Here is a 24246-nt window from a genome sequence, read left to right on the forward strand (position 1 = left end):
CTGCTCTAAAGATATAAACCAAATTTTTCAAAGATCATTTGTGCATATATACACAGCCATAAGAATTATTGGGAACTATATTTCATTGTATATAGATTCAGTAGCTTATCTGGCTACTTCCTGAAAGGGAGGCTGTTGCTTTGGAAAAAAAATTGGAACGATAGCCTTCTCTAACCAAAAGCTGACCAACCAGAATCAAGAATTTTCCAATGCTACTATAGATCATCTCTGTAAATACTGGTTGACACAGACCCAAGTGGTTTCAAACCTGCAGTTAAAAAGGCAATTGACCCTAACTTTAGAGAAAAAATAATCAACAAAACCCCATTCAGCTCTGTAATATAACGCTGAGGTTACATCTTGTTTCCCCTGTTTAAATGAAAAATCTCAGTTGATAAATGATTTATTACATAAATGCTGCTGCAGTGTAAAACATAAAATACATGTACATCACAAGAAAATAGGCAGAAAAAATCTAAAAAATATATTGGTCTCTATACTATGAACATTAATTTGACAGCCATTTTATTAAGAAGAAATAAGACTATTAACTATAACATTATAAAGTAAAATGAAAAGCACTCATATTTCTTTGCAAAAATTTGGATGGAAATATAAAACTTTATAATTTGGTCATGTTTTAGTCACTGTACCTGCTAAGTCTATCACAAATGTAGTGTCGTTGCATTAATGAACAAAAGGAGATTCTTGTTAAACATCAATGAGACAGAAACCCAACAAAAAAACATAGATTGAACTCATCTAAGTCTCAAATTATACTTATAAAAATTTGTTTTTACATCTTTCAGTCATAATGTAGTTCTTGCCTGATTTGACCAACTGGTTAAAAAAGAAAGTAAATGGCTGGGATGGAAGTCAAAAATACTATAAAATACAGAAACAATAATGGTAAAATCTTGATTGGAAATGCAGAAAGAAATCAGGTCTGATAATGGAAAAAGGTTTTTACTATTTGTAAAAACAGTATATTATATTATGTTTTCTAAATTTACTTAGTTAGCATGAATATGTTCTAAGTCTTCTCGTTACAAAATATGGCACTTGCACATAAATTTTAACATATATGCAAACAGAATTGCGTAACAGTTTGTTTTACACCATAGTTAGACAATCAATCGTAAATTTAACTAATCACTGTTCAAATTTAACATTTCCATTCTCACATTTGAAATTATCAAAAATGATGCCCCACTCGCACTATCATTTTCTATGTTCAGTGGACCATGAAATTGGGGTCTAAACTCTAATTTGGCATTAAAATTATAAAGATCATATCATAGGGAACATGTGTACTAAGTTTCAAGTTGATTGGACTTCAACTTCATCAAAAACTACCTTGACCAAAAACTTTAACCTGAAGCGGGACAAACGGACGAAAGAACGAATGAACGAACAGACTCACAGACGGAAAAATCATAATGCCCCTCTACTATCGTAGGTGGGGCATAAAAATTAACTCTATTATCTAATGATTAACTACATCACAGTTTATATTTGTTATGCAGTCTTTTGTAAAAATAAAACAAGCACTAAACATTTCATATATACAAACAAAAATATAGAAAATAATCACAATTATTATCAAAGCACCTTACAACAATATAATTCTTTAATATACATCAACAATATTGTTCCTCTTTGGTGTTATTATGTTTGAGCAGTCAGTATTTTTGGTATCATAATTTTTATATTAACTTCACCATTATGATACCATTTGGACGTATACAAAATAATCATTCTCAAAAAGATGCTGCCCTACTATAATAGTTTGAAACTGTGGAATGTGTATTCTATGTATTGTACCAGTTTAAAATTGTGGCTGTTTCTCCAAAATATTCTTTTTTATCTCAAGAAAGTATATATCTATACCTTTTAAACATAGCTAATGCTAATATAAACAGCTACACATCATTTCTATATTCACAAGCATGAAAAATTCTGAAGAAGTAAAGTATACAAATGTTCATAAAGTATAATCTGAATCCACTAATGAAATCCTAGGCCTGTAAATATATCTGTTTGTAAAACGATAAAATAAAAGAAATAGTTTTATGGAAAGTACATTTAATTTTTTTTTTAAAACCCACTAATGAAAGCTGTTGTTAGAAAATATAGTGTTCAGAAAACCAGTCTGTTTGTCATTTCATGCATACTAATTTCAATGATAATTTCTACTAAAAGCAGAAATTGAAACACATCAGACAGGACCTAACAAACAGTTTTGTGATCTATAAATATATAGAAAACATGATTAAACTGTATGATTGATTTCTCTTAGAAAATATTTTCTTTCCTTTAGAAAATTTAGTTTTTGCATATACTTTGTAAACAAACAGCACAGTATATGTTAAAAATATCAGTGGTATAATATCAGAGGTACTTTTAAAGTACATCAACATTCTTGTCAAATTAAGACAATATTAACTCTTGTCTGAAATGCTGTCATTCTGAGCTTTCTCACTCCACATCTTCTGGCAAGGATTTCAGATACTCTTTTTCAATATACTGGCATAACCTCACAAGTTCAAACAACCTTTTACTGAGTAAAGTCAAACCCTCACAGTACAGACTTATATTTGCAAGCAAACATAATCCAAGTCGCACATGCTGATTCTGGATATGGGTAAATTTTGACACGAACAGCAAGTCTGACGTGATCTCCTCGACAGTTTACAATTTCTTCACAAACAGGTGATCTAAAATAGGAAAGTACATTTGTTTAATTTCTACAAAAAAGTTCTCATAGTAGTCTTATCCGAAAAATTATACCACATCTCCTTATTTTCATGTTTACAAGTATTTTATGTCAGTTACTGCTAGTAGTCTGTCGTTATTTATGTATTATTGTCATTTTGTTTATTTTCTTTTGTTTCCTATTCTGACATCGGACTCAGACTGTTCTTAAACTGAGTTTTACTGTGCGTACTGTTGTACGTTTGTTTTTTCTACATTGGCTAGAGGTATAGGGGGATGGTTAAGATCTCAAAAAAACATGTTTAACCCTGCCGCATTTTTGCACCTGTCCCAAGTCAGGAGCCTCTGGCCTTTGTTAGTCTTGTATCATTTTTAATTTTAGTTTCTTGTGTATAAATTGGAGTTTAGTATGACGTCCATTATCACTGAATTAGTATACATATTTGTTTAGGGGCCAGCTGAAGGACGCCTCCAGGTGTGGGAGTTTCTCGCTGCATTGAAGACTCATTCGTGGCCTTCGGCTGTTGTCTGCTCTATGGTCGGGTTGTTGTCTCTTTGACACATTCCCCATTTCCATTCTCAATTTTAAATATAAAAAAGTTTTATCAATACCACTAATAAACAGCTATGTCAGTCAGCTGTGCATGTTTCCCCAATTATCACAAATCAGTGAGCATGAACATTGTATGTAGATTAAATATGTATGACAGTGTCTAAAATATCACAAATTAGACATGCATAAACATAACTTCTTAAATAAACTGTTATCACAGAGATATGTCTCGCCTTTTTGTAATTTTGATAATACACCTTATCGCTATTTGTCCGCCATTACTGGACATCACACAGGTTCACGTAAAATTTTGACGTCACAATACAAAATATCTGACACCACAATGGAAAAGTGATTGTTGTATGACGTCAAAAGTTCAAGCGGGACAGATTCTCGGGTCAGCCGGGAATAGCGATAAGGTGTATACAAATGTTGAAATTAAAATAGCAATACTTTAACATGTAAGTTATGCAAATATTCAAAGTCGATGAACCATGACTGAAGGTACATGGCTAAACAATCTCCATGAAATGCTAATACAACTGCATACCAAATACCATTGACTTATTATAAGTCGTTCCTTTTAAACAAACCTTAAAACACAAACATTACATTAAACTATGTAAACTATGTAAAAGTTTCAAAGTCAATGAACCATGATCAGGGGTGGGGCTATATAATCTCCATGGAAACATAACTTGCAAAATGCCAATAAATTTGCATACCAAATATCATTGACTTAACATTAGCAGTTCATCTTAACTGATCTAATCACAAACTAATACATGTAAAGTAAGCAAAAGTTTCAAAGTAAATAGACCATGACTGAGGGGGTGGGGCCAAATATTCTCCATGGAAATGAAATGTGCTAATGCTTATACAACTGAACACCAATTAACATTTGCCTACCACTAATGGTTCCCCTTGAACTGATCTAATCACAAACTAATACATGTTAACTTAGCAAAATTTTCAAAGTCTATAGACCATGACTAAGGGGGCGGAGCCAAATAATCTCCATGGAAATGAGATATTCCAATGCTTATACAACTGCATACCAAATATCATTGACCTATCACTAGTGGTTCCCCATAAATTGACCTAATCACAAACTAATACATGTAAACTATGAAAAGTTTCAAAGTCAATAGACCTTGACTGAGGGGGCAGGGCCAAATAATCTCCATGGTAATGAGATGTGCCAATGCTAATACAACTGCATACCAAATATCATTGACCTACCACTAGTGGTTTACCATGAATAAGACCTAATCACAAACTAATACATTGTTGACGCCGCCGTCACCGGAAAGAGCATACCTATGTCTCACTTTTTGACTCCGTCAAGGCGAGACAAAAATGTAGATAACTTATCCAAATGTAAACTTGTTGTCCCTTTGTGTAATGAAACCCAAATATGAACACGTTCTGCTTATAACTCTTTTTTTTCAATTTTAAACATATTTTAATGATAATCACCTGTTACATTGACCAGGAAAGCAGCTTAGGGATCCCCTCGTTATTATATAATCTTATTTGTTGGGGGAAAATGCAAAGAAAGAGATAAAAAACTCCCATTATAAATAATATATATATTTATACATCACACCAATTATTTGGACAAAGTATTCATTTTATCTGTATATATACATTTTTTTTTTCTTCTTAAAAGCTACCTGTATATTAAACAATTCTGATTTCTGCTTATAACTTAAATCTATAATTTCTTACCTAAGGCAGGTAGCAAAAGCTCGTCTAGCATTTCGATGGGAAAACTGTATAGGATATCCCTTAAATGTGTGGCCATCAGGCACACACTGCTTCATAGAATCCTGGAACTCTTCATTTCCAGCAGTTATCCCTGAATAACAAAATATTACATTGTGCTTTTACTACGTCAACAGTACTAGTGTTGTGGACTAATGTGATGCACCTAAGGTTTAGAATTATTGTGCCTGATTATAGAATCCCCTGACACCTAATGTTTGCAGGATTAAATCAGGATAAATGTGTTATCCTTTGAAATTTTTTGTACCTTTTATTTTATATCAAAAATTTAGATATGTTCTTGAGGATGACACATCCCCCATTTTACAGACTTTCAGATAGTAGACTATTTTGACAAACCTGTTGGATTTACAAATCTTGTGGATAAACAACATGTACAGAATTTGTCCAACTACATATTTTGATCATTTTTTTATGACAGAAAGTCCTGTTTTTTTCCGTGTTAGTAATGTGGCACTTGCTTAACCAGTAACAGACTTTTCCTTTTGGACAAAGTTATATATAATGTGGCACTTACTTGACCAACCACAAACTGGGATGTGTAAAATGTGACAATAGAGAGTAGGTAGTCACTACATAAAAATTGTATCTCTTTACCCTACTACTTCAGGAATGATTGAGAAAAGTACACTGAGAATTAAACTGATGTATAGCAGAGTCCATAACAGGGGTTGGAACCAGAGACAATGTACATCATACCTGTTACTCTCTCTAATTCATAAGCAGCTAGGGCTGGTGTAAGTAGATAACTTAATTGGTCATCCCAAACTGTTGTCAATCCTAGATCCTGAATAAGATTTTATAAATATCAGATATTTTATTATTATAACAAGTTTTATAATAAATCTTAATCTAAGTATAATCAATGGTTTTTTCTCACTAATTCATTTTATGTCTTATTTGACAGTCAGGGGCATTACTTAAACAAGTAACTTTTAAAATTACCTATACAAGTAATTTTGAAAACGATGGCTATTTCAAAAATTACTTATATAAGTAACTTTTCTAAATATTATTTTTATAGGTGTCCAATTATACAGATTTTACTAGTTTTAACAAATTTTTACAGTCATCTGGTTATTTTTCCCATGAAATATAAAATCTTATTCTTCTGAAACACTAATTGCCTTTCTGGCGCACTTATCTTTCAAATCGACGCTTCTGGGTCAAAGATTGATCTCTTGGGACTATTAAAATATCGTTTTCCTTAAGCTTGAAAATCTTGAAGGTAGACAGATATAAAGAGATAGAAACTTGTGAATTAATTAAGACTTGAAGTTATTTATAATCTGTAACCCAAAACAACTACATATGTTCCTTAAATAAGTGTTATTACTTATTCTTTCAAAGATGTATAAAATAACTTATTCAAGTAACATTTTTGTCATTATTTTTAAAGTATCCCTTTATGTCTATACTCCTCTCAAATCTAATAAATTCTTAATTTTATGATATAAAATGATGTAAAAATTCATGAAAACTACATTTAGTCCATGCTTCTATTGAAATTTAAAAATAACTCTATTGAGTAATTTTATATTTTTTTAAAACAAAAATTACCTATATAAGTAACTAAAAAAAGTTACTTGTTTAAGTAACTCCCCTGACTGTTTGATGAATTAGATATTTGGCATGGCACATATGCCCTGCTTTAAATCATTAAAATTAGGGCAGGTGTAATTTCCAAAAAAAAAAAACAACAACAATTGTTGACTTTTGGTATGATCTTATAATGCAGTTATTAAGTAACAAGTTACAGATAGAGTTTGCATTTTTTTCATATTTCCTTTTTGTTAAGAAATTAGAACGAAAGTCAAGTCAAAGTAAATGACAACTTAATTTATGAACTTCACATTTTATTGTAAATATAAGAAATCAACTCAATATTGCAGGCAAAGTAAACTTATGTGCTGTAAAAAAAATCAAAAGTAGATCAATAGAAACAAAATGAAAACTGGATCAACAAATGTAGTGGGAATTCATACCCTTCTGTGTTCAAACAGTAGAACTCTCAACTGTTGTTCTAAATCATTGCTGACTAATGTAGGATCTAATGTGGAGGAACAGAGTGGAGGTAGAGTTGGCCATGATGGGCTTGCTCCAAGACCACACACAGACAGAACAGCATCCTGGGACATTGGTTTCCATCGAGATTCATTTCCAAGTTCAAAATGGCTGACATCTACATGTTCTGAAGGCTGAATCAAAAGACATAAGTTAGTTCTGAGCTTTTTAGTTTATATCTATAAAAAAAAACATTTTTTCATATTAACAAAATAATATATATTTCAATGAACACATATATTTTTGTTTGCAGAAAATGCATAAGGGTCCACTTATTTTTCATTAAATGTAAGCGACTGATATGTGATAGAATTCAGCATCAATTAGAGCATCCACATTCCAGATGAGCATATTGATGTCATTTAAAATAATCTTCTTTGTAGTTTGTAATTCATACTGAGTCAGATTTAAAAACAAGAATGTGTCCATAGTACATGGATGCTCCACTCGCACTATCATTTTCTATGTTCAGTGGACCGTGAAATTGGGGTAAAAACTCTAATTTGGCATTAAAATTAGAAAAATCATATCATAGGGAACATGTGTACTAAGTTTCAAGTTGATTGGACTTCAACTTCATCAAAAACTACCTTGACCAAAAACTTTAACCTGAAGCAGGACAGACGGATGAATGAACAGACGCACAGAATGAAAAACATAATGCCCCTAGGTGGGGCATAAAAACTTTAACCTGAAGCTGGACAGACGGACAGACGAATAAATGGAAGGACAAATGTACAGACGCACAGACCTAAAAACATAATGCCCCTAGGTGGGGCATAAAAACTACCTCAAAAGGCTACTGTTTGTAGAAAGTAATTTTATAGTACCTAGTATCATTGTCATGATCATAATGAATCTACGCCTGTATTCAATTTTACTCATAAATGCTGCATACAAGGGAAACACACTGCATTAAGACAACTGAGACAGTTTGTCTATTTTTATTTACAAGAATTGTAGATGATTATATAGCTGTTACCTTATACAACCAAGTTACATGATTGCAGTCACTAAACAATTGTTACATACTTCTGCATTTTATTGAACTCACATTGAACAGGGACATAATGCTTACTTGATTATTGCCATAAAATGACTGATGATTAAATACACAGCCGATGGTTTTATAAGGATATTTTGGTCGGTGAATTTTGTCCATTGGTGGCATGTCTGGATCTATGGGTTCATGGATATATCTGGAAAGAAAAATTGTCTATCAACTTTTTATGTCATAATAAAACCTATGTCTGAAAATACAGTATGTATGAGTGTTATATTTTTTCAAATATATAGTTAACTTAGTAAAAAGTAGATATTTTTAAATGAGACAAATTATTCATCAATATCTCTTCAAATTATAGTTTCTTTGTACATGAAGTTTGTCTAAGGCAGTGGACTACAAAGAAACATGTAATCTGTATTTCTTTATCAAATGATAGTGCAATCAAAGTTTTGGAAAATCTGCAGATATCAATATTTCGATCTGCAAGATCTTCTTAATACAACATAATTAAGGTCTCCAATTTCCATGATCAGAATTACTCTATCAAATATTTCATACTGTGTCCTAGCTTCGACCTGAGTTAAACTTTTTGAAATTGTGAAATTGAAGATGTTGGTATTGATGGAGTATTTGGTAGTCTATATTAAATTTATTCACAGCTGATGTAGGCTCAGGGTGATTAAGAGCCTCAGATATGGCATGGACAATTGTGTATTGTTGTAGACTGCTTTACCTTTGGAAGTAGTTTTTGGTTTGCCATCACAAATCATAATTTTTTTTATTTTAATGAGTGACATTTCCATTTTGCTTTGAAGTCTTAATAGAAATAAAATGCATTTAAACGTATTTGTCCATTTTGACTGCTACATCGATATATTTCTTTTATCATGCAAAATATATTCTAAATAGTTTTACCTCTCATTGAAGAAAGAACAAGTGAAACTGCGAGCTACTGCTCACTGATGATACCCCCCGCCGCAAGTGGATAATTTTAATAGTGTAAAAACATATAAGTGTTTGGTAAACAGGAAGTTGTTGAGTGATGAATCTGAAAACGCATCACACGGTATAGCTGACTTATATAAACCCTGAAACCAAATTTCAAAAATCCTTGTATTGTAGTTCCTGAGAAAAATTGGACGAAAATTTTCAACTCGGCTATCATGTGTAAAATGATACCAGTGTTCGGTAAACAGGACATTGTTGAGTGATGATTCTGAAAATGCATCACTTGGTATAGCTGACTCGTATAAACCCTGAAACCAAATTTCAGAAATCCTTGTAATGTAGTTCCTGAGAAAGATGCGACGAAAAGTATTCATGGGACGGACAGATGGATAGACGGATGGATAGACAGAGGTAAAACAATATACCCCCCCTTTTTTAAAGCGGGGTTATAAAAAAATTGTAATTTTTTAAATTGTCTTTACCCAAGGATCAAGCACTAGTTAGTTAAGCATATACACTTGTCAGCAGAATTTACAACTTTGATCATTCTAATTTTTGTTGAGATATCAATTTAAAGTTCCTTTCTGAAAAATCATATTTTGTTCAAATTGATGTCATAATACATTTTTCCATGAAAGGATAAAACTGGAATTCAAACTGTGAAATATCCATACCTGTGACCATTAAGACTTTCCCAGAAAGTAACTAAACCATCTACAGTAATGGTCATCACCCACGCATGGACCGATCCTTTAGATTTAGTCCCAATACAGACGTAAGCATCTAGACCAAACCCTAATAGTAAACTGCATAGTAATATAGCATGGTCTTCACAGTCCTGTAAATAACTAAATCCTTTTAGTAAATTGTGTAATACAGTAGTAGTAGTTTCACATGGTCCCCTACAGTATAATAAACATCTAGATTTAATTCAAGCACAAACATAGGTATCAAGACGAATCACTAAGAGTAAACTGCAGAGAAATACAGTAGGAACCTAAGTTACAAAACAGTCCTGTAATACAAAATATAATCTGGAACTGGTGGAGTGAACTCTGATATCATTTATTTTTATTGGTTGGTGAGTTGCTGTCTCATTGACATATACCCTCATCTCCCTGGAATTAGTCCCTAACATTAACAAAATCATCTGGAATTAGTCCCTGGCATTAACAACAGCATCTGTAATTAGTCCCTAGCATTAACAAATCCATCTGAAATAAAATTTAATGTCAGACTGTATAGTAGTATTGGTATTGTCTTCAATGTTATATGATATATAAATAAGGCCACACCAATTTGATTTGTAGTTCTTCGGACAAAAGCTCCAAAAAATATGGGGCGAGCGAGCGAAATTTTTTTGATTGTATTTTTTTCTTGAAAATGAGTTTTTATGAGGCGGGTGCTCTACAAGTAAACCGAGCGGTTTAACATTTTTTTAAATTGTGCGATTTAGAATTTATGTACATGTTAAAATAAAATGCTCCGCTGGGGCGCAGCTTGATACGACCGCAGAGGTCAAACCCTGAACAGTTGGGGCAAGTATGGACACAACATTCAAGCTTGATACAGCACGGAATTTGGATTGTAATTAAATATTTGACACAGCATAGGTTTCTGACACAGAATGAATGTGGTCTAAGAACTTAACATTTTTCAATTCCAGCTTTTCTTTTGTGATATGGAACCTTGTAGTACAATTTCATAAAGATCCATACACTTGAACACAAGTTATTGTCACGAAACTAGAAAAATGCTTATTTTTTGCCCCTTTTTGGCCCCTTATTCCTAAAATTTGGAGGCAATTACCCCCAAAATCAATCCCAGCATTCCCTTTGTGATATGGAACCTTGTAGTACAATGTCAGAGAGATCCATACACTTACACACAAGTTATTGTCATGAAACTAGAAAAATGCTTGTTTTTTGCCCCTTTTTTGCCCCTCATTTCTACAATTTGGAGGCAATTACCCCCAAAATCAATCCCTGCATTCCCTTTGTGATATGGAACCTTGTGGTACAATTTCAGAGAGATCCATACACTAACACACAAGTTATGTCTGGAAGTTACAAAAATGCTTATTTTTGGCCGCTTTTTGGCCCCTAATTCCTTAACTGTTGGTACCATAACCCCCAAAATCAATCCCCACCTTTCTTTTGTGGTATTGAACCTTATGGTAAAATTTCATAGAGATCCATTCACTTAAACTAAAGTTAGATTGCGAAAACCAATGTGTCTTCGGATGACGACGACGACGACGCCAACGTCATACCAATATACGACCTCAAAATTTTTTTGCGGTCGTATAACTAGGTTACTTCATACAAAAAGAAGAAGAAACATGCTCTAATGCATATAATTTGATGGATTGGCGCATGAACCATACCCAACTTTCTTGTCTAGCTGGGGTTTAGTTAATTTTGATTATTTTCATCAAATAAGCTTTGTCTGTGTAAATTTTCATTAAAATTCATACATGTGTATATATTAAGGAAGCATAGCAGATGCAGTTTAACAAGAGGAATTGTGTTAGTTAGGTAAATGACATATGTTGAAAAAAATTTAAATATGTGTATGTATCCAAAAAAATGCCCCTGCAAAATATTAAATATTTTTTTATATAGTTGTTTTCATTATATCAATATATGGTAATGATTGTTTATTGGCTACTTGATGTCCACTTTGAAACTATTTATCCATAAAAAGGATCAACATTCAACATAATGAGTGAGGTGAATATTTCAACAACATCATGAGTAAGATAGTTATATTGCTATGCATGTAGATCTCAATGTATTAATTTATTCCCTTAAAATACATGTCACAACATTCACATGCATTATTCTGACAGCAAAATACTCTTTCCTTTTACTCCTAAAAGCTGCAATGCATTTTAAACTCTTAAACTTGACTAGAAGTGGTTGAACCAATTACACATCCTTAATTGTTATGAGCATGCCAATCACAATACCATCACTTTGGTCTCGAACGTTGGAACTCTTAAATTTTCCCTTACAAAAGATTTGTCTCCTAGAACAGGTCTTCGTAGATAAAACAAGATGCATTTCGGATAACTGTGTGTTCAGTAACTATTTGTCCACGGCAATGAGCTGACACAACTACATGTTGGCATCCCGATTTTTGACCTTTTATTTACAATTCGATTTATCACACGTGCGTTTGAATCGAATGGAGCAATATATGCACAAGAAAAACGTCTATGTGAAAAAAAAAAAAAATCCAAGGAGAAACAAAATTTGGAGGGGCATGCGGCCCACAAATTTGCGGAAGCGGTAATTATTTTTTTTCATTGAAAAGTCAATTTCTCCAAAACAGGAGCGGGAAAATCCAAAGAACTATTTATCAAATTGGTGTGGCCTAAATGGAGAATGTGTCCCCATGGACACAGATGATGCCCCCGCTTGCATACAACATTATAAAGGGACATAACTCAAAAACAATAAAAGTGATGCTATCCAAATTTGTACTTGATTTTAGTTTTGTGGTAATAAGTATTGTGTATAGGTTTCATGTTTGGTTGGGGCAAACTTAAGTTACAGAACAGAAACTAAAAATTTTGCAATTTTTCGATTTATAAAGGGGCATAACTCAATAATGGTTAAAGTGACACTACCCAAATTCAACTTGATCTGCGTTTTATCAGTGGAAGGCAAAATTAAACGTTGCATTGCATAAAGCATTGATTGTAGTTGATTCAACTATAATCATGGACAAAGGAAGATAACTCCAATTTTAAAAATTACTTGAACAATGACATCATTTATATTTTTAGAAAAAAAATGAAAAATTTAGCAATTTTTCCATTTGAAAAGGGGCATTACTCTAGAACAGTAAAAGTGATGCCACCAAAATTCAAACTTGATCTGTGTATTGTGGTAATAAGCATTGTGTATAAGTTTCATAACATTTGGTTGAGGCAAACTTAAGTTAGAGAAAGGAAATGAAAAATTTTGCAATTTTTCCATTTATAAAGGGGCATAACTCTAGAACGGTTAAAGTGACACCACCAAAATTCAAACTTGATCTGTGTTTTGTGGTAATAAGCATTGTGTATAAGTTTGATAACATTTGGTTGAGGCAAACTTAAGTTAGAGAATGGAAACCAATTTTGGGACGTACGGACGTATGGACAGACAGACAAGGGTAAAACTTAATGCCCCCTCGGTTTCGGCGGGGGCATAAATTCAACAAATCAATTTTGTATTCTTTCATATATCATGTATATATTCATAAGAACTAATTGACAATAGCATGCCAATTATGAACCAGTTAATATTAAATTTTCAATCACAGTTTTTCTTGTTAATTGACTTTTGTTCTGAATATTAAAGAACTTCCATATCTATTTTAAATTAAATATTTATGAAAGATTTTTGAAAATAACATCAACAATTGAACACAAAACTGTATTTAAGATGCATGTATGATAAGATAATAAACCGTATTAAACAGAAAACTTGCTAACCAGTAAAAGTCATCATAGTTTAAAACATCATACGTATGTATTTTCTGGTGCATTCATACCAAAAAGATCATTTAACATTTCTTACATGTAATATGAATACATACCCCTCTATTGCGACATAAAAATCCATGTAGTGTTGTCCATTGTTCTAGTTTATTACCTCCTCCCACTGACTCCATTTTTTTATGATGCATTAGACTGACAAATCTGGCAGCATGTCGAGCAGAATCTAACAACCTTCCAGCACGTAATGGTTTAACAAAAGAACAAACTGGACGGGTCACTGAATTCTCATCCTGACAAAAATTGTACAAATAAATAGTACAAAATACACATCTAATAAGCAAATAATATATTGATTGCAATTAACCAAATGAATTTATGAAAGTGATATTGAAAGATGAAATCTGTAAAATTTAAATGACTAAAGTGGCTATTAATGGGACTTAAACTAGGCCTGTGTACTGTATAGAGGAATTTTGGATGGTGTATTTAAATACTTTTGATATAATTGAGGACTGTGTGGTTTCATAGGATAACATTTTAGAGAAAAGGGTTACAATTGAACAACATATTCCAGTGTTATTGTAACATGCTGACTCCATATTTCTTATTTCTTTTTATTAACACCCTAATTATTAACATAATTAAAGCTGGAAATTTAATGTTTCTGTCATTTTGCCATAATCCCCTAAAACATGAAGAGTAATATAGTAATGATATACCAATAACAGAGGTCTCTAAACACAGTAGCTCCAAATGGAAGGTTTGTTATTGGAAGCTGTGTTAATTATGTGAATCAGCGGAAAAAAATATGTAGCATATAAAATATAGGATATATGCCAAAACACATAATTAACAGCTCCTGGTGATGATTCATAGCTATAAAAACATTAAATTAGGAATATCAGCAATTTCTTTTAATACAGCAAGACTACATTCTGACTGTAATTAACATAATAAAGACACCATTAATTTTACCAGGCATAAAATCATATACTTGTGATCAAAATGCAGCATGAAAGATTCAAGTTATAACTACCTGAGCAAATATTTTGACTAGACGTTCCTGATTTGCTGGTCTTATCTGTAAATATTCCTTCCACCATTGTTTAGCATAGACAAGGAACAGTCTCTCTTTCTCTGACTGTCGGTTACGTTCCATATTGAGCTGTGTAGTCAGTACTTCCTGGCCAATGATCTTTACTGGTTTAGGAAACAACTCTAACTGGATTTCTATTACACCAGCTGGAATCTTACTCTCATCGCCTTAGGAAAAAAATAATATTAAAATAACTTTTAAACCATTCATTTATTTGTTATTGCAAATTTATGCTACCTTTACTACTTATTTTAAATAAATGCTTTTTTCAACACGCTTTTAAAATTTTATTCTAGAATAGGAAGCAAATAATTCTATTTGCATGATAAATATCATACAATATATTGTTTGCTTATTTGTATTATTATTTGTGCACCACCAATGTATCTTTTATAATTTGTTATGCTAAAATCATTGTGAAGTTATTATATTTTGAGTAAATGCCCCTTGAGGGTCCATGATTGGTCAATAAAAATCTTGAATTTTGATTGAGACAAAGGAAGGCCAGGTGACAAACTTTCAAATGCTGATTCAGCAGTTATCACATTCATTCATCACAAAATTATAATTCTTCAAAACGTACTATTGATAATTAGTTGGTTGGTTTATAAATGTTCATATAATACTTTCATCAAAGCTTGATATTGAGCATAAAGAACAAACCAAATTGAAAAAATGAAATGTTGTTTGTTTCGAAATACAGGTACCTTTAATTTTTATAATAGGTGAAATATACACTGTAGTCAGAAGATTTGTTGGCTGCCATCTTTTATTCAAAACATGGTAATGATTTAGGGTACCTGCCAAAACATGGTAATGATTTAGGGTAACTGCCCAAACATGGTAATGATTTAGGGTAACTGCACAAACATGGTAATGATTTAGGGTAACTACCCAAACATGGTAATGATTTAGGGTAACTGCCCAAACATGGTAATGATTTAGGGTAACTGCCCAAACTTGGTAATGATTTAGGGTAACTGCCCAAACATGGTTATGATTTAAGGTAACTGCCCAAACAAACATGGGTTCATTTTTTCCTAAGTTTAATAGTATACTGCATATGCAAGCAGAATTAATATTCTATGATTGATAATATTTTCAAGTAAATTTTGGTTACAAGCTAATGGATATAAGGGACATAACTCCTTAAATTTACTGGGGTGTTTGTGGCAACCATTTTCATGAAGATATGCTATGCTTATTAGTAACATGACTGCTTCGGTGGTCTCGTGGTAGTGTCTATGCCTCAAGTGTAGGAGATCATGGGTTTGAATCCGGGCAGGGTCAAACCAAATACTTTCAAATTGGTATTTGCTGCTTCTCCGCTAAGCACGCAGCATTAAAGAGTAAGAGCAAATACTGGTTGTCTCTTAGTCAAGAATAATGTGTCCGGGAAGGTGACATGTCTTCCTACAGACTGTTACCTTGTGAACTAGCACGTTTAAAATCCAGCTCAGCGTGTTGGTCTAGTTCAAAACAGAGTTAACAATATTCATATTAAATTAACAATCTTCACGTCCTGAATATGCATATTAATTTGCTGCTGGACATTAAGCAGCCATCCATCATCATCATATTACTAACACAGGATTATTTTTGTCTGTTTCACATGAATGCTGAATTAAAGAACAGAGTTCCAATGTCCCCTATGTTGCACATATTCTACCATGAACTTGAGGTCAAGGTCAGATGAACAGTGTTAGACCTTACAATCAGTAAATATGTCCAATAAAGTTGACCTGTTACTTATTGAATCTAAAAAACAGACCTAATAAAAAATAAATGTGGAATGTGTCCATGGGACACAGATGATGCCCCCGCTTGCATATCATATAAAATTATAAACAGACATAACTGAAGAACGCTAAAAGTGACCCTACCCAAATTTTAACTTGATCTGAGTTTTGTGGTAATAAGTATTGTGTATAAGTTTCATAAAATTTGGTTGAGGCAAACTTAAGTTATAGAACGGAAACGAAAAATTCGGCAATTTATCCATTTGTAAAGGGGCATAACTCTAGAACAGTTAGAGTGATACCACCATAATTCAAACTTGATCTGTATTTTGTGGTAATAAGCATTTTGTATAAGTTTCATTGCATTTGGTTGAGGCAAACTAAAGTTAGAAAACAGAAATGAAAAATTCAACAATTTTTCCCCTTGTAAAGAGGCATAACTCTAGAACGGTTAAAGTGACACCACCAAAAATTCAAACTTGATCTGTATTTTGTGGTTTTAAGCATTGTGTATAAGTTTCATAGCATTTGTTTGAGGAAAAACTAAAGTTAGAGAACGGAAACGAAAAATTCATCAATTTTTCCATTTGTAAAGGGGCATAAATCTGGAACAGTTAAAGTGACACCACCATAATTCAAACTTGATCTGTATTTTGTGGTAATAAGCATTGTGTATAAGTTTCATAGCATTTGGTTGAGGCAAACTAAAGTTTGAGAACGGAAACCAACTTTGGGACATATGGACGGACGGACGTACGTACGTACGTACGTACAGACGGACAAGGGTAAAACTTAATGCCCCCTCTGATGATGCACACCTTACAATCATTTTATACATCTGATATACACTGATATAGTTGACATAATACTTATAGTGTCTGAGAAACGGATTTAATCATGAAAACTTAACAATGACCAATGAATCTTGAAATGAGGTCACAGTTATATTGAATATAGTTGACCTACTTTTTATATCATCTGAGAAATGGACCTTGATATCTATATCTTTAATGGGAAGCTTAATACCAAAATTTATGATAAAAGAGATGATTTTTTCATTTCCTATTGTTAATTATCCATTTTTAGATGGTGACATTCCCTTGTCACCAACTTATGGTGTTTATATATCTCAACTTGCTCGACTCGCTCGTGTATGTAACAACGTATTTGATTTTAACGATAGAAACCTCTGTATTACTGAAAAATGATTACACCAGGGTTTTCGATATCACAAACTAGTCAAAACATTTACTAAATTTTATCATCAGTACAAGGACATCATTCGTAAATATAAATCAACATGCAGACATCTTATACGCTCTGGCCTTTGTTTGTCTTGTATGTTTTTTAATTTTAGTTAATTTATATGTTTTGGAGTTTAGTGTGACATCCATTTTCATTGAACTATTACACATTTTTGTTTAGGGGCCAGCTGAAGCCTGCCTCCGGGTTCGGGATTTTCTCGCTGTGTTGAAGACCCATTGGTGGCCTTGGGCTGTTGTTGTCTCTTTGACACATTCCCCATTTCCATTCTCAATTTTACTTATCATGTAAATTTAAGGTTGATCACTGAACTATGAAATAAGGTAAGATCTGGTGAACTCTGTCTGATTGACATACATACCATGTAATGAATCTATATACCAAAATACAGTTGTCCAATAATACAAAATCATCCAAAAAAATCTATTGATAAACAAAATATCCTTTTCTCAAGTGGTCATTTAACCTGGAAAATGAGATCAACGGCAATGGACATACGACAGAAACCTCAGACAATAAAGCATCTGTATAACAGACAGGGATTATGTACCTTCTGAAATTTGAAGTTTTATACAAAGTTGTTGCCGTATTAGAATCCCTATGTCTCTAAGGCAAGACAAAACAACAATTAAGTTTTTTCTAACCTGTTCCTTTCAGTTCTATGGATGTCTGAAATCTCCCAGTTTTGGCAGTTAAAACAGGTCTCCATTCTAGGAAATGTGATGACACCAGAGTTGTCTCCCCTGTTACATCTGTTTTTATCAAGGCTATATGTAGCTTGTCACAGATGGATAACATCCCAGATTCATCAACCATTTTAGCAGCTTCACCTAAGAATGACAGATAACAAGAAATCAATTCTCTTTGTAATAATTTTCAGTAAATAACATGATCAGTGTTCTTTATACAAATTTCATATTGCATCCTGGTAAAAAAGACTGAAATATCAACATGTTTCTATAAATGATAGCGTTACATCCATAATACAATTTATAAGAAATAATTTCCAAAAGCATCACATTCAAGCAATATAGCATCAGAATACCATGATGTTGAAGGAACCGGGGAAGGACATGATAATTGCTTTAAGTATATTAAACAATTGTAATTTAAAGAATCTCCCATCTTCATAAAAAATAATAATTTTTTTCAGCTTTAAAATCCTAGGTTACAGAAAATTGGATTATGGTTATTAAAATGTTGATTTTTGAAAATCCAAGAAATTCTTTACTTTCTATTTAGGTCAAACAACTAAAAAGTAGATTAATTCAGAAGATAATATTTTTTTTTTCAATCTGTGGTTTTTTTCTATGTGGAAAATTTCAAAGTATTGGCAAACAGGAGGTAGGTGTCAGACATATTTCACAAGTGATCACACTTTATAACTCATCATTGTCAAGCTGTTCATAATATGAGTTTGACGAAAAATATTAAGTTCATTCAACATATTGAAAATTTCAAAGTATTGGCAAACAGGAAGTAGGTGTTTGACTGACCTGAAAAGTGGTTACATGTTCCAACTCATCATTGTCAAGCTACTCACCAAATATGAAGTTATTATGTTTAGTAGTACATTAGAGAAGTTTGACTGAAGTATTTGTAGGATGAATGAACTAACAAAACAACAGACAAGGTGAATGAAATATAGCCCCTACTCGTTTAATTTTCATCTTACTAGAATTATATTAAATCACCAGTGGTATACTTTAGAGAGGAGTTTTAAAACAAATATGATTGTTAATAAAATAATAAACTGTTGCATACTGAATATCATTGACTAAACATTAGTGGTTCATCTTAAACTGACTTAATCACAAACTAATACATGTAAGCTAAGCAAAAGTTTCAAAGTCAATAAACCATGACTGAGGGGTAAGGACCAAATATTCTCCATGGAAATGAGATGTGCTAATGCTTTATATACAACTGCATACCAATTATCATTGACCTTCCACTAACAGTTCCCCTTAAACTGAACTAATCACACAAACTAATACATGAAAACTAAGCAAAAGTTTCAAAGTCAATCGACCATGAATGAGGGGGCGGGGCAAAATAACCTCCATGGAAATGAGATATGTCAATGCTCATACAACTGCATACCAATTATCATTGACCTACCACTAGTGGTTCCCCATAAACTGACCTAATCACAAACTAATACATGTAAACTAAGCAAAGTTTTTAAAGTCAATAGACCTTGACTGAGGGGGCAGGGCCAAATAATCTCCATGGTAATGAGATGTGCCAATGCTCATACAACTGCATACCAAATATCATTGACCTATCACTAGTGGTTCCCCATAAACTGACATAATCACAAACTAATACATGTAAACTAAGCAAAGTTTAAAAGTCAATAGACCTTGACTGAGGGGGCGGGGCCAAATAATCTCCATGGTAATGAGATGTGCCAATGCTAATACAACTGCATACCAAATATCATTGACCTATCACTAGTGGTTCACCATGAACTAGACCTAATCACAAACTAATACATTGTTGACGCCGCCGTCGCCACCATCGCCGCAGACGCCAGAAACAGCATACCTTTGTCTCGCTTTTTGACTCAGTCAAGGCGAGACAAAAATGTATCTAATTAAAAACTGTTCTTAGTGAAAGTGGGACCAATTAAACACTAACTGAAAATTCTGAAATTGATCACATGAAGAGTCATCATAAATGCATTAATACTTCATTATGTAATAACAATTATTCAAATTTTGTTCTACATGAATTACAATGGCCAGTTTGGGTAAATAAAACCTGAATTTACCTGACGACTCTTTATGAACTTCTAACAGAAACCCTTCATCAACATCTGGTTCACAGGCACATGGAACTGGTCGAGATTTGAACCTTTGTCCACGGAAATGTATGTGGAAGGTGAAATATGAACTGACTTGCCCTGGCATCGGGTCAGAGTTCTCAATGTGTTCCAGGAATGCTTTACCATTCTTTATATTGAAGTATAAGTATCTTCGTGTAGGATCAATGTTGGCTAAATTTAAAATAGAAAATAAATATATTTAATTATAATAAAAAACACAAAAAGAAATTTTCTATCAATCATTTCATTTCGATTCATGAAACAGCTTAAAAGTATGTGTAAAATTATTACTCAAATATATTTTTTCATAATCATATGCAGTAAATACTGCAGAACTATATATCTGGAGTAGTTCAAACCTTTCACAGGGTCAAATAAACTGTTGTGTTTTTAGTTTTCTGAATGACCTTCTTTTTAACCCCCTACTTGAATTGTTTGAGATACTGCAAATCTTAAATGAAAAAAAAATGAAAAAAAAATGCCAATAAATTGTCCAACCTTCCAATACTGAATCCCTTTTTGTTTGTTATAACTTCTAGCATTTAATTCCAAACCTTCCAGTTAGAATTCTATGAAGATGCTGCTATATACCCCTATTATATAACCTTTCACAAAGTTGTATGATTGTAGGTCACCTAGTATCTGAACTCTAATTAATGTAAACTTAATGTAAGTCAGTAAAGCATAAATGTAACTCAAAGTGAAATACGTTGTGTGTGTAGCTTACACTAAGATATGACTCTTGGTTTTTTAAGTATCTGAGATTAGAACTGGAACTATTGCTTACATGTATTGTCGGTAAAACTTAAAACATAGGTCAAAGTACCTGTTTTAGTTTTAGTATGATGCTGCTATACCTCCACAGATGCATCCTTAAAACTAAATTATAAAATTGTATGTCACATAAGTAGTATCGTGCAATCTTAACCCTATTAAACAAAGGAATATTAAAAGTTTCGAAGTTTCACAGTTGATAAGAAATGTACTCAAAGACTCATTTTGACTCTGGTGGATAGGTGTCTCATTGGCAATTGTAACCCATTTTTTATTTTATAGTTAAAGATAAACTAGCTATATATATATATAGTGTTACTGAATTCAACAATTACCAGTCTTATTAACACAATATATAAACCTTAAGCTAAGACAAGACAGCCAGATAAATCTAAGGACAACAAAAATAGACAGCCTTCAACAACTGACATAAATCAACAACCATAACAACATTTACTGACAATACAATAACATATAAGCTATATATATATATATATATTATTTCAAATGCTGAACATGTCAATATTTAAAAAATATTCTAATTAGAATTATTTTGATTTATTCTTATATTCTCATACCTCTTTTGACTGGAAGATTGGTGACCTTGTCATCTTGGTCAAGGAAATGTGTTGCTGGACGTCTCAGACTTTGTCCATCTCCTTGACTTTGAAACTGTAAATTCTGCATTAAATCATCCACCAAACCTCGTTCTTTTAACTTCTGCATAATTTCTTGTTCAGACACCTGTCCATTACTGTAATCTTCTGTGATAACCTCACTCATAACATCACGAATACGACTCTGCATGCCAATCTGTCAACAAATTATATAACAAGGAAATACAGGAAATAATATGAATAATACCAGGCAGATTTAGCATATTTGTCACTGAAACAGCAACTCAACAATTGAAGAAATCAAAGATCCATCTAGGTCAACATTTTGTCATACCAGAGTTTTTATCATATTTATAGCTTATTCTTATACGGTACAGTATGGAAGAGTACATGTAGCAAATTAAAAGCATATACTGAACAAGAACATGATTATTTGATATGAATATAAACCCTGCGTTGTACTAGACTAATATGCTAAGCCGTATTTTTAACACTGTGCTAGTCCACAGTCTGAAGGAATACATGTCACCCTACTGGACACATTATTCCGACTCCAAGCCAACCTGTCTTTACTCTTACTCCTAAATGCTAAATTGAAATCCTTGATCTCCTGAACTCGTAGCAAGCACACAACCACAAGACCACAGAGGTGGTACTACATGTATTGTACAGGTTTTCCCTTTGTTACATGCTGCAGTGTTTACATGCTTGACTTTTGGTCACTGGTGATATTTGTTAATAAACTGCAACATAATGATTTTCTTTAAACAAATTTATTTGTTTTAATAGTATGTAAACTTTCTTTACACTAAACTTTCTTCTTGTCACTAATAAGGACAACGACTCTATTTCACTATCTGCAGATCTCATTTATCCATCTATATCACTCTCTTCCTCTTTCTCTGATCTCATGGTCACTCTGGCATTCTATATCCTCTCTCTTAGCACTCTCAGTCTGCTTATAACCTAATTCAACATCTGTCTCACTCATTCTATCATCATTTCTCCTCTTTATGCTAGGTTTGATTGAGAAATGAAATTTGTATAGACCAAGAGGCCATGATGTTGTTGTTATCAGTCTGCACCAAAACTTTTCCAACTACTAGTTTGAAGACCAATAATCCGACACTTTTCTTATAAGTGTTTAAACAAAGTTTTGCAAATATTTACTAATCGGAATAAAATGTTACTACAAAAATGTAATCTAGGGCATCGGACTAGCGGCTAATGGTGCAGAGTGTGATATGCCGACCAGAATTTCCTGACAATATAAACTGAACCTGACTGAGAAGAAAATTCTTACTGAAAGTCCAGCCAAAAAAATGGCCTGCATTATGACGTTGTAGGAAGGCATCACAGCAAAAAATAAAATAGCTTTGAAGGCGGTACAGTGACCTATAGTTGTTAACTTTTATGTCATTTGAACTCTGATGGAGAGTAGTCACTTTGGCAATTATACTACACCTTCTGATTTTTATATTTCAAGACCTCATAACTAATTTTTCATTTGTCAAACCAAAACTTTTCAAGAACTGGAATCTGGGTGAACTGACTTCTTCTTTCCTCTATATCTTCCTCCAATAGATGATTATCGTAATATTATACTTCAGGAACTGTATTATATATATCACTAAATATTTTCGTAATAAAGTGTTTTTCTTTAAAATTTGCCATGCAGTGATGATAAGTACAGTTACTATGAATAAAATAGCAGACGAAATATTCACAGAAGTGACAATTACGTAAGTAATGGGAGTGGGCGGGTTTACCGGACGCGCGGAATTACCGGACACTACTGTACTATTTACAGGGCATGCTTTAGAATAAAAAATCTTTACATTCAATAAAAAATGAGGGAAACAGTGAAACAACTCTGGATGCAAACGGGAATCAGAAAAAAAAAAAAAACAGGATTCCTGCTAAGCAGCCACTACCATACAAAATAAATAAAAAATATGAGAATGATGAATTTGGTGTAGAAACAAATTAAAGCCATTGTAAGAGTAAAATACAAAAATGTACTGTGCATGCACAAATAGTTTTCGTTTCACGAGATATGCTTCTATTTGTATTTCGAGTTGCTTAATACAATTATAATGAAAACAAGATATAAACATTTATAAAATTTACATGTATCAGCACGTTTTAAGTTTTATTCTGTTGCTTGTTCTCCTTTATGTATATATTTACCTGAGACAATTGTCCATGGATAATTTGCTTTAATTCTGCGATTTTTTCAGGTGGAACAGACATTTTATTATGTTGTCTGAATTATACCTCGTTCAGGAAAAGCTATATTTTCGTTCTAGTAGAGCTTGTCACCATGCGGAATGTTTGAAAATGGCAGAGGGATATTCCGAA

At 32.7% G+C, this 24246-nt stretch overlaps 1 protein-coding gene across 1 annotated transcript; it reads right to left on the minus strand.

Annotated features, from left to right (window-relative positions):
* Positions 1-387: 387 nt before the first annotated feature.
* Positions 388-24238, minus strand: LOC127700312 (centrosomal protein of 76 kDa-like). The gene is made up of 12 exons (XM_052203728.1): positions 24076-24238; positions 21847-22081; positions 20441-20665; positions 18309-18494; positions 14603-14829; positions 13665-13856; positions 9749-9912; positions 8199-8319; positions 7042-7254; positions 5756-5843; positions 5000-5129; positions 388-2717 (listed from the first exon to the last, which is right to left on the minus strand). The coding sequence occupies exons 1-12, from the start codon at positions 24136-24138 to the stop codon at positions 2579-2581; spliced, it is 1983 nt and encodes a 660-aa protein (XP_052059688.1). The 5' UTR covers positions 24139-24238; the 3' UTR covers positions 388-2578.
* Positions 24239-24246: the final 8 nt, after the last annotated feature.

Source organism: Mytilus californianus, unplaced genomic scaffold, assembly GCF_021869535.1.
Source record: "Mytilus californianus isolate M0D057914Y unplaced genomic scaffold, xbMytCali1.0.p SCAF_5, whole genome shotgun sequence".
In the NCBI taxonomy this organism is placed as follows: domain Eukaryota; kingdom Metazoa; phylum Mollusca; class Bivalvia; order Mytilida; family Mytilidae; genus Mytilus; species Mytilus californianus.

Coding starts and splice junctions, on each gene's coding strand:
- LOC127700312 (XM_052203728.1), bottom strand. CDS start 24,138: ATGTCTGTTCCACCTGAAAAAATCGCAGAATTAAAGCAAATTATCCAT. Junction 20,666..21,846: donor CAATCTTCCAGTCAAAAGAG/GTATGAGAATAT, acceptor TTTTAAATTTAG/CCAACATTGATCCTACACGA. Junction 13,857..14,602: donor TAGTCAAAATATTTGCTCAG/GTAGTTATAACT, acceptor AATTTTTGTCAG/GATGAGAATTCAGTGACCCG.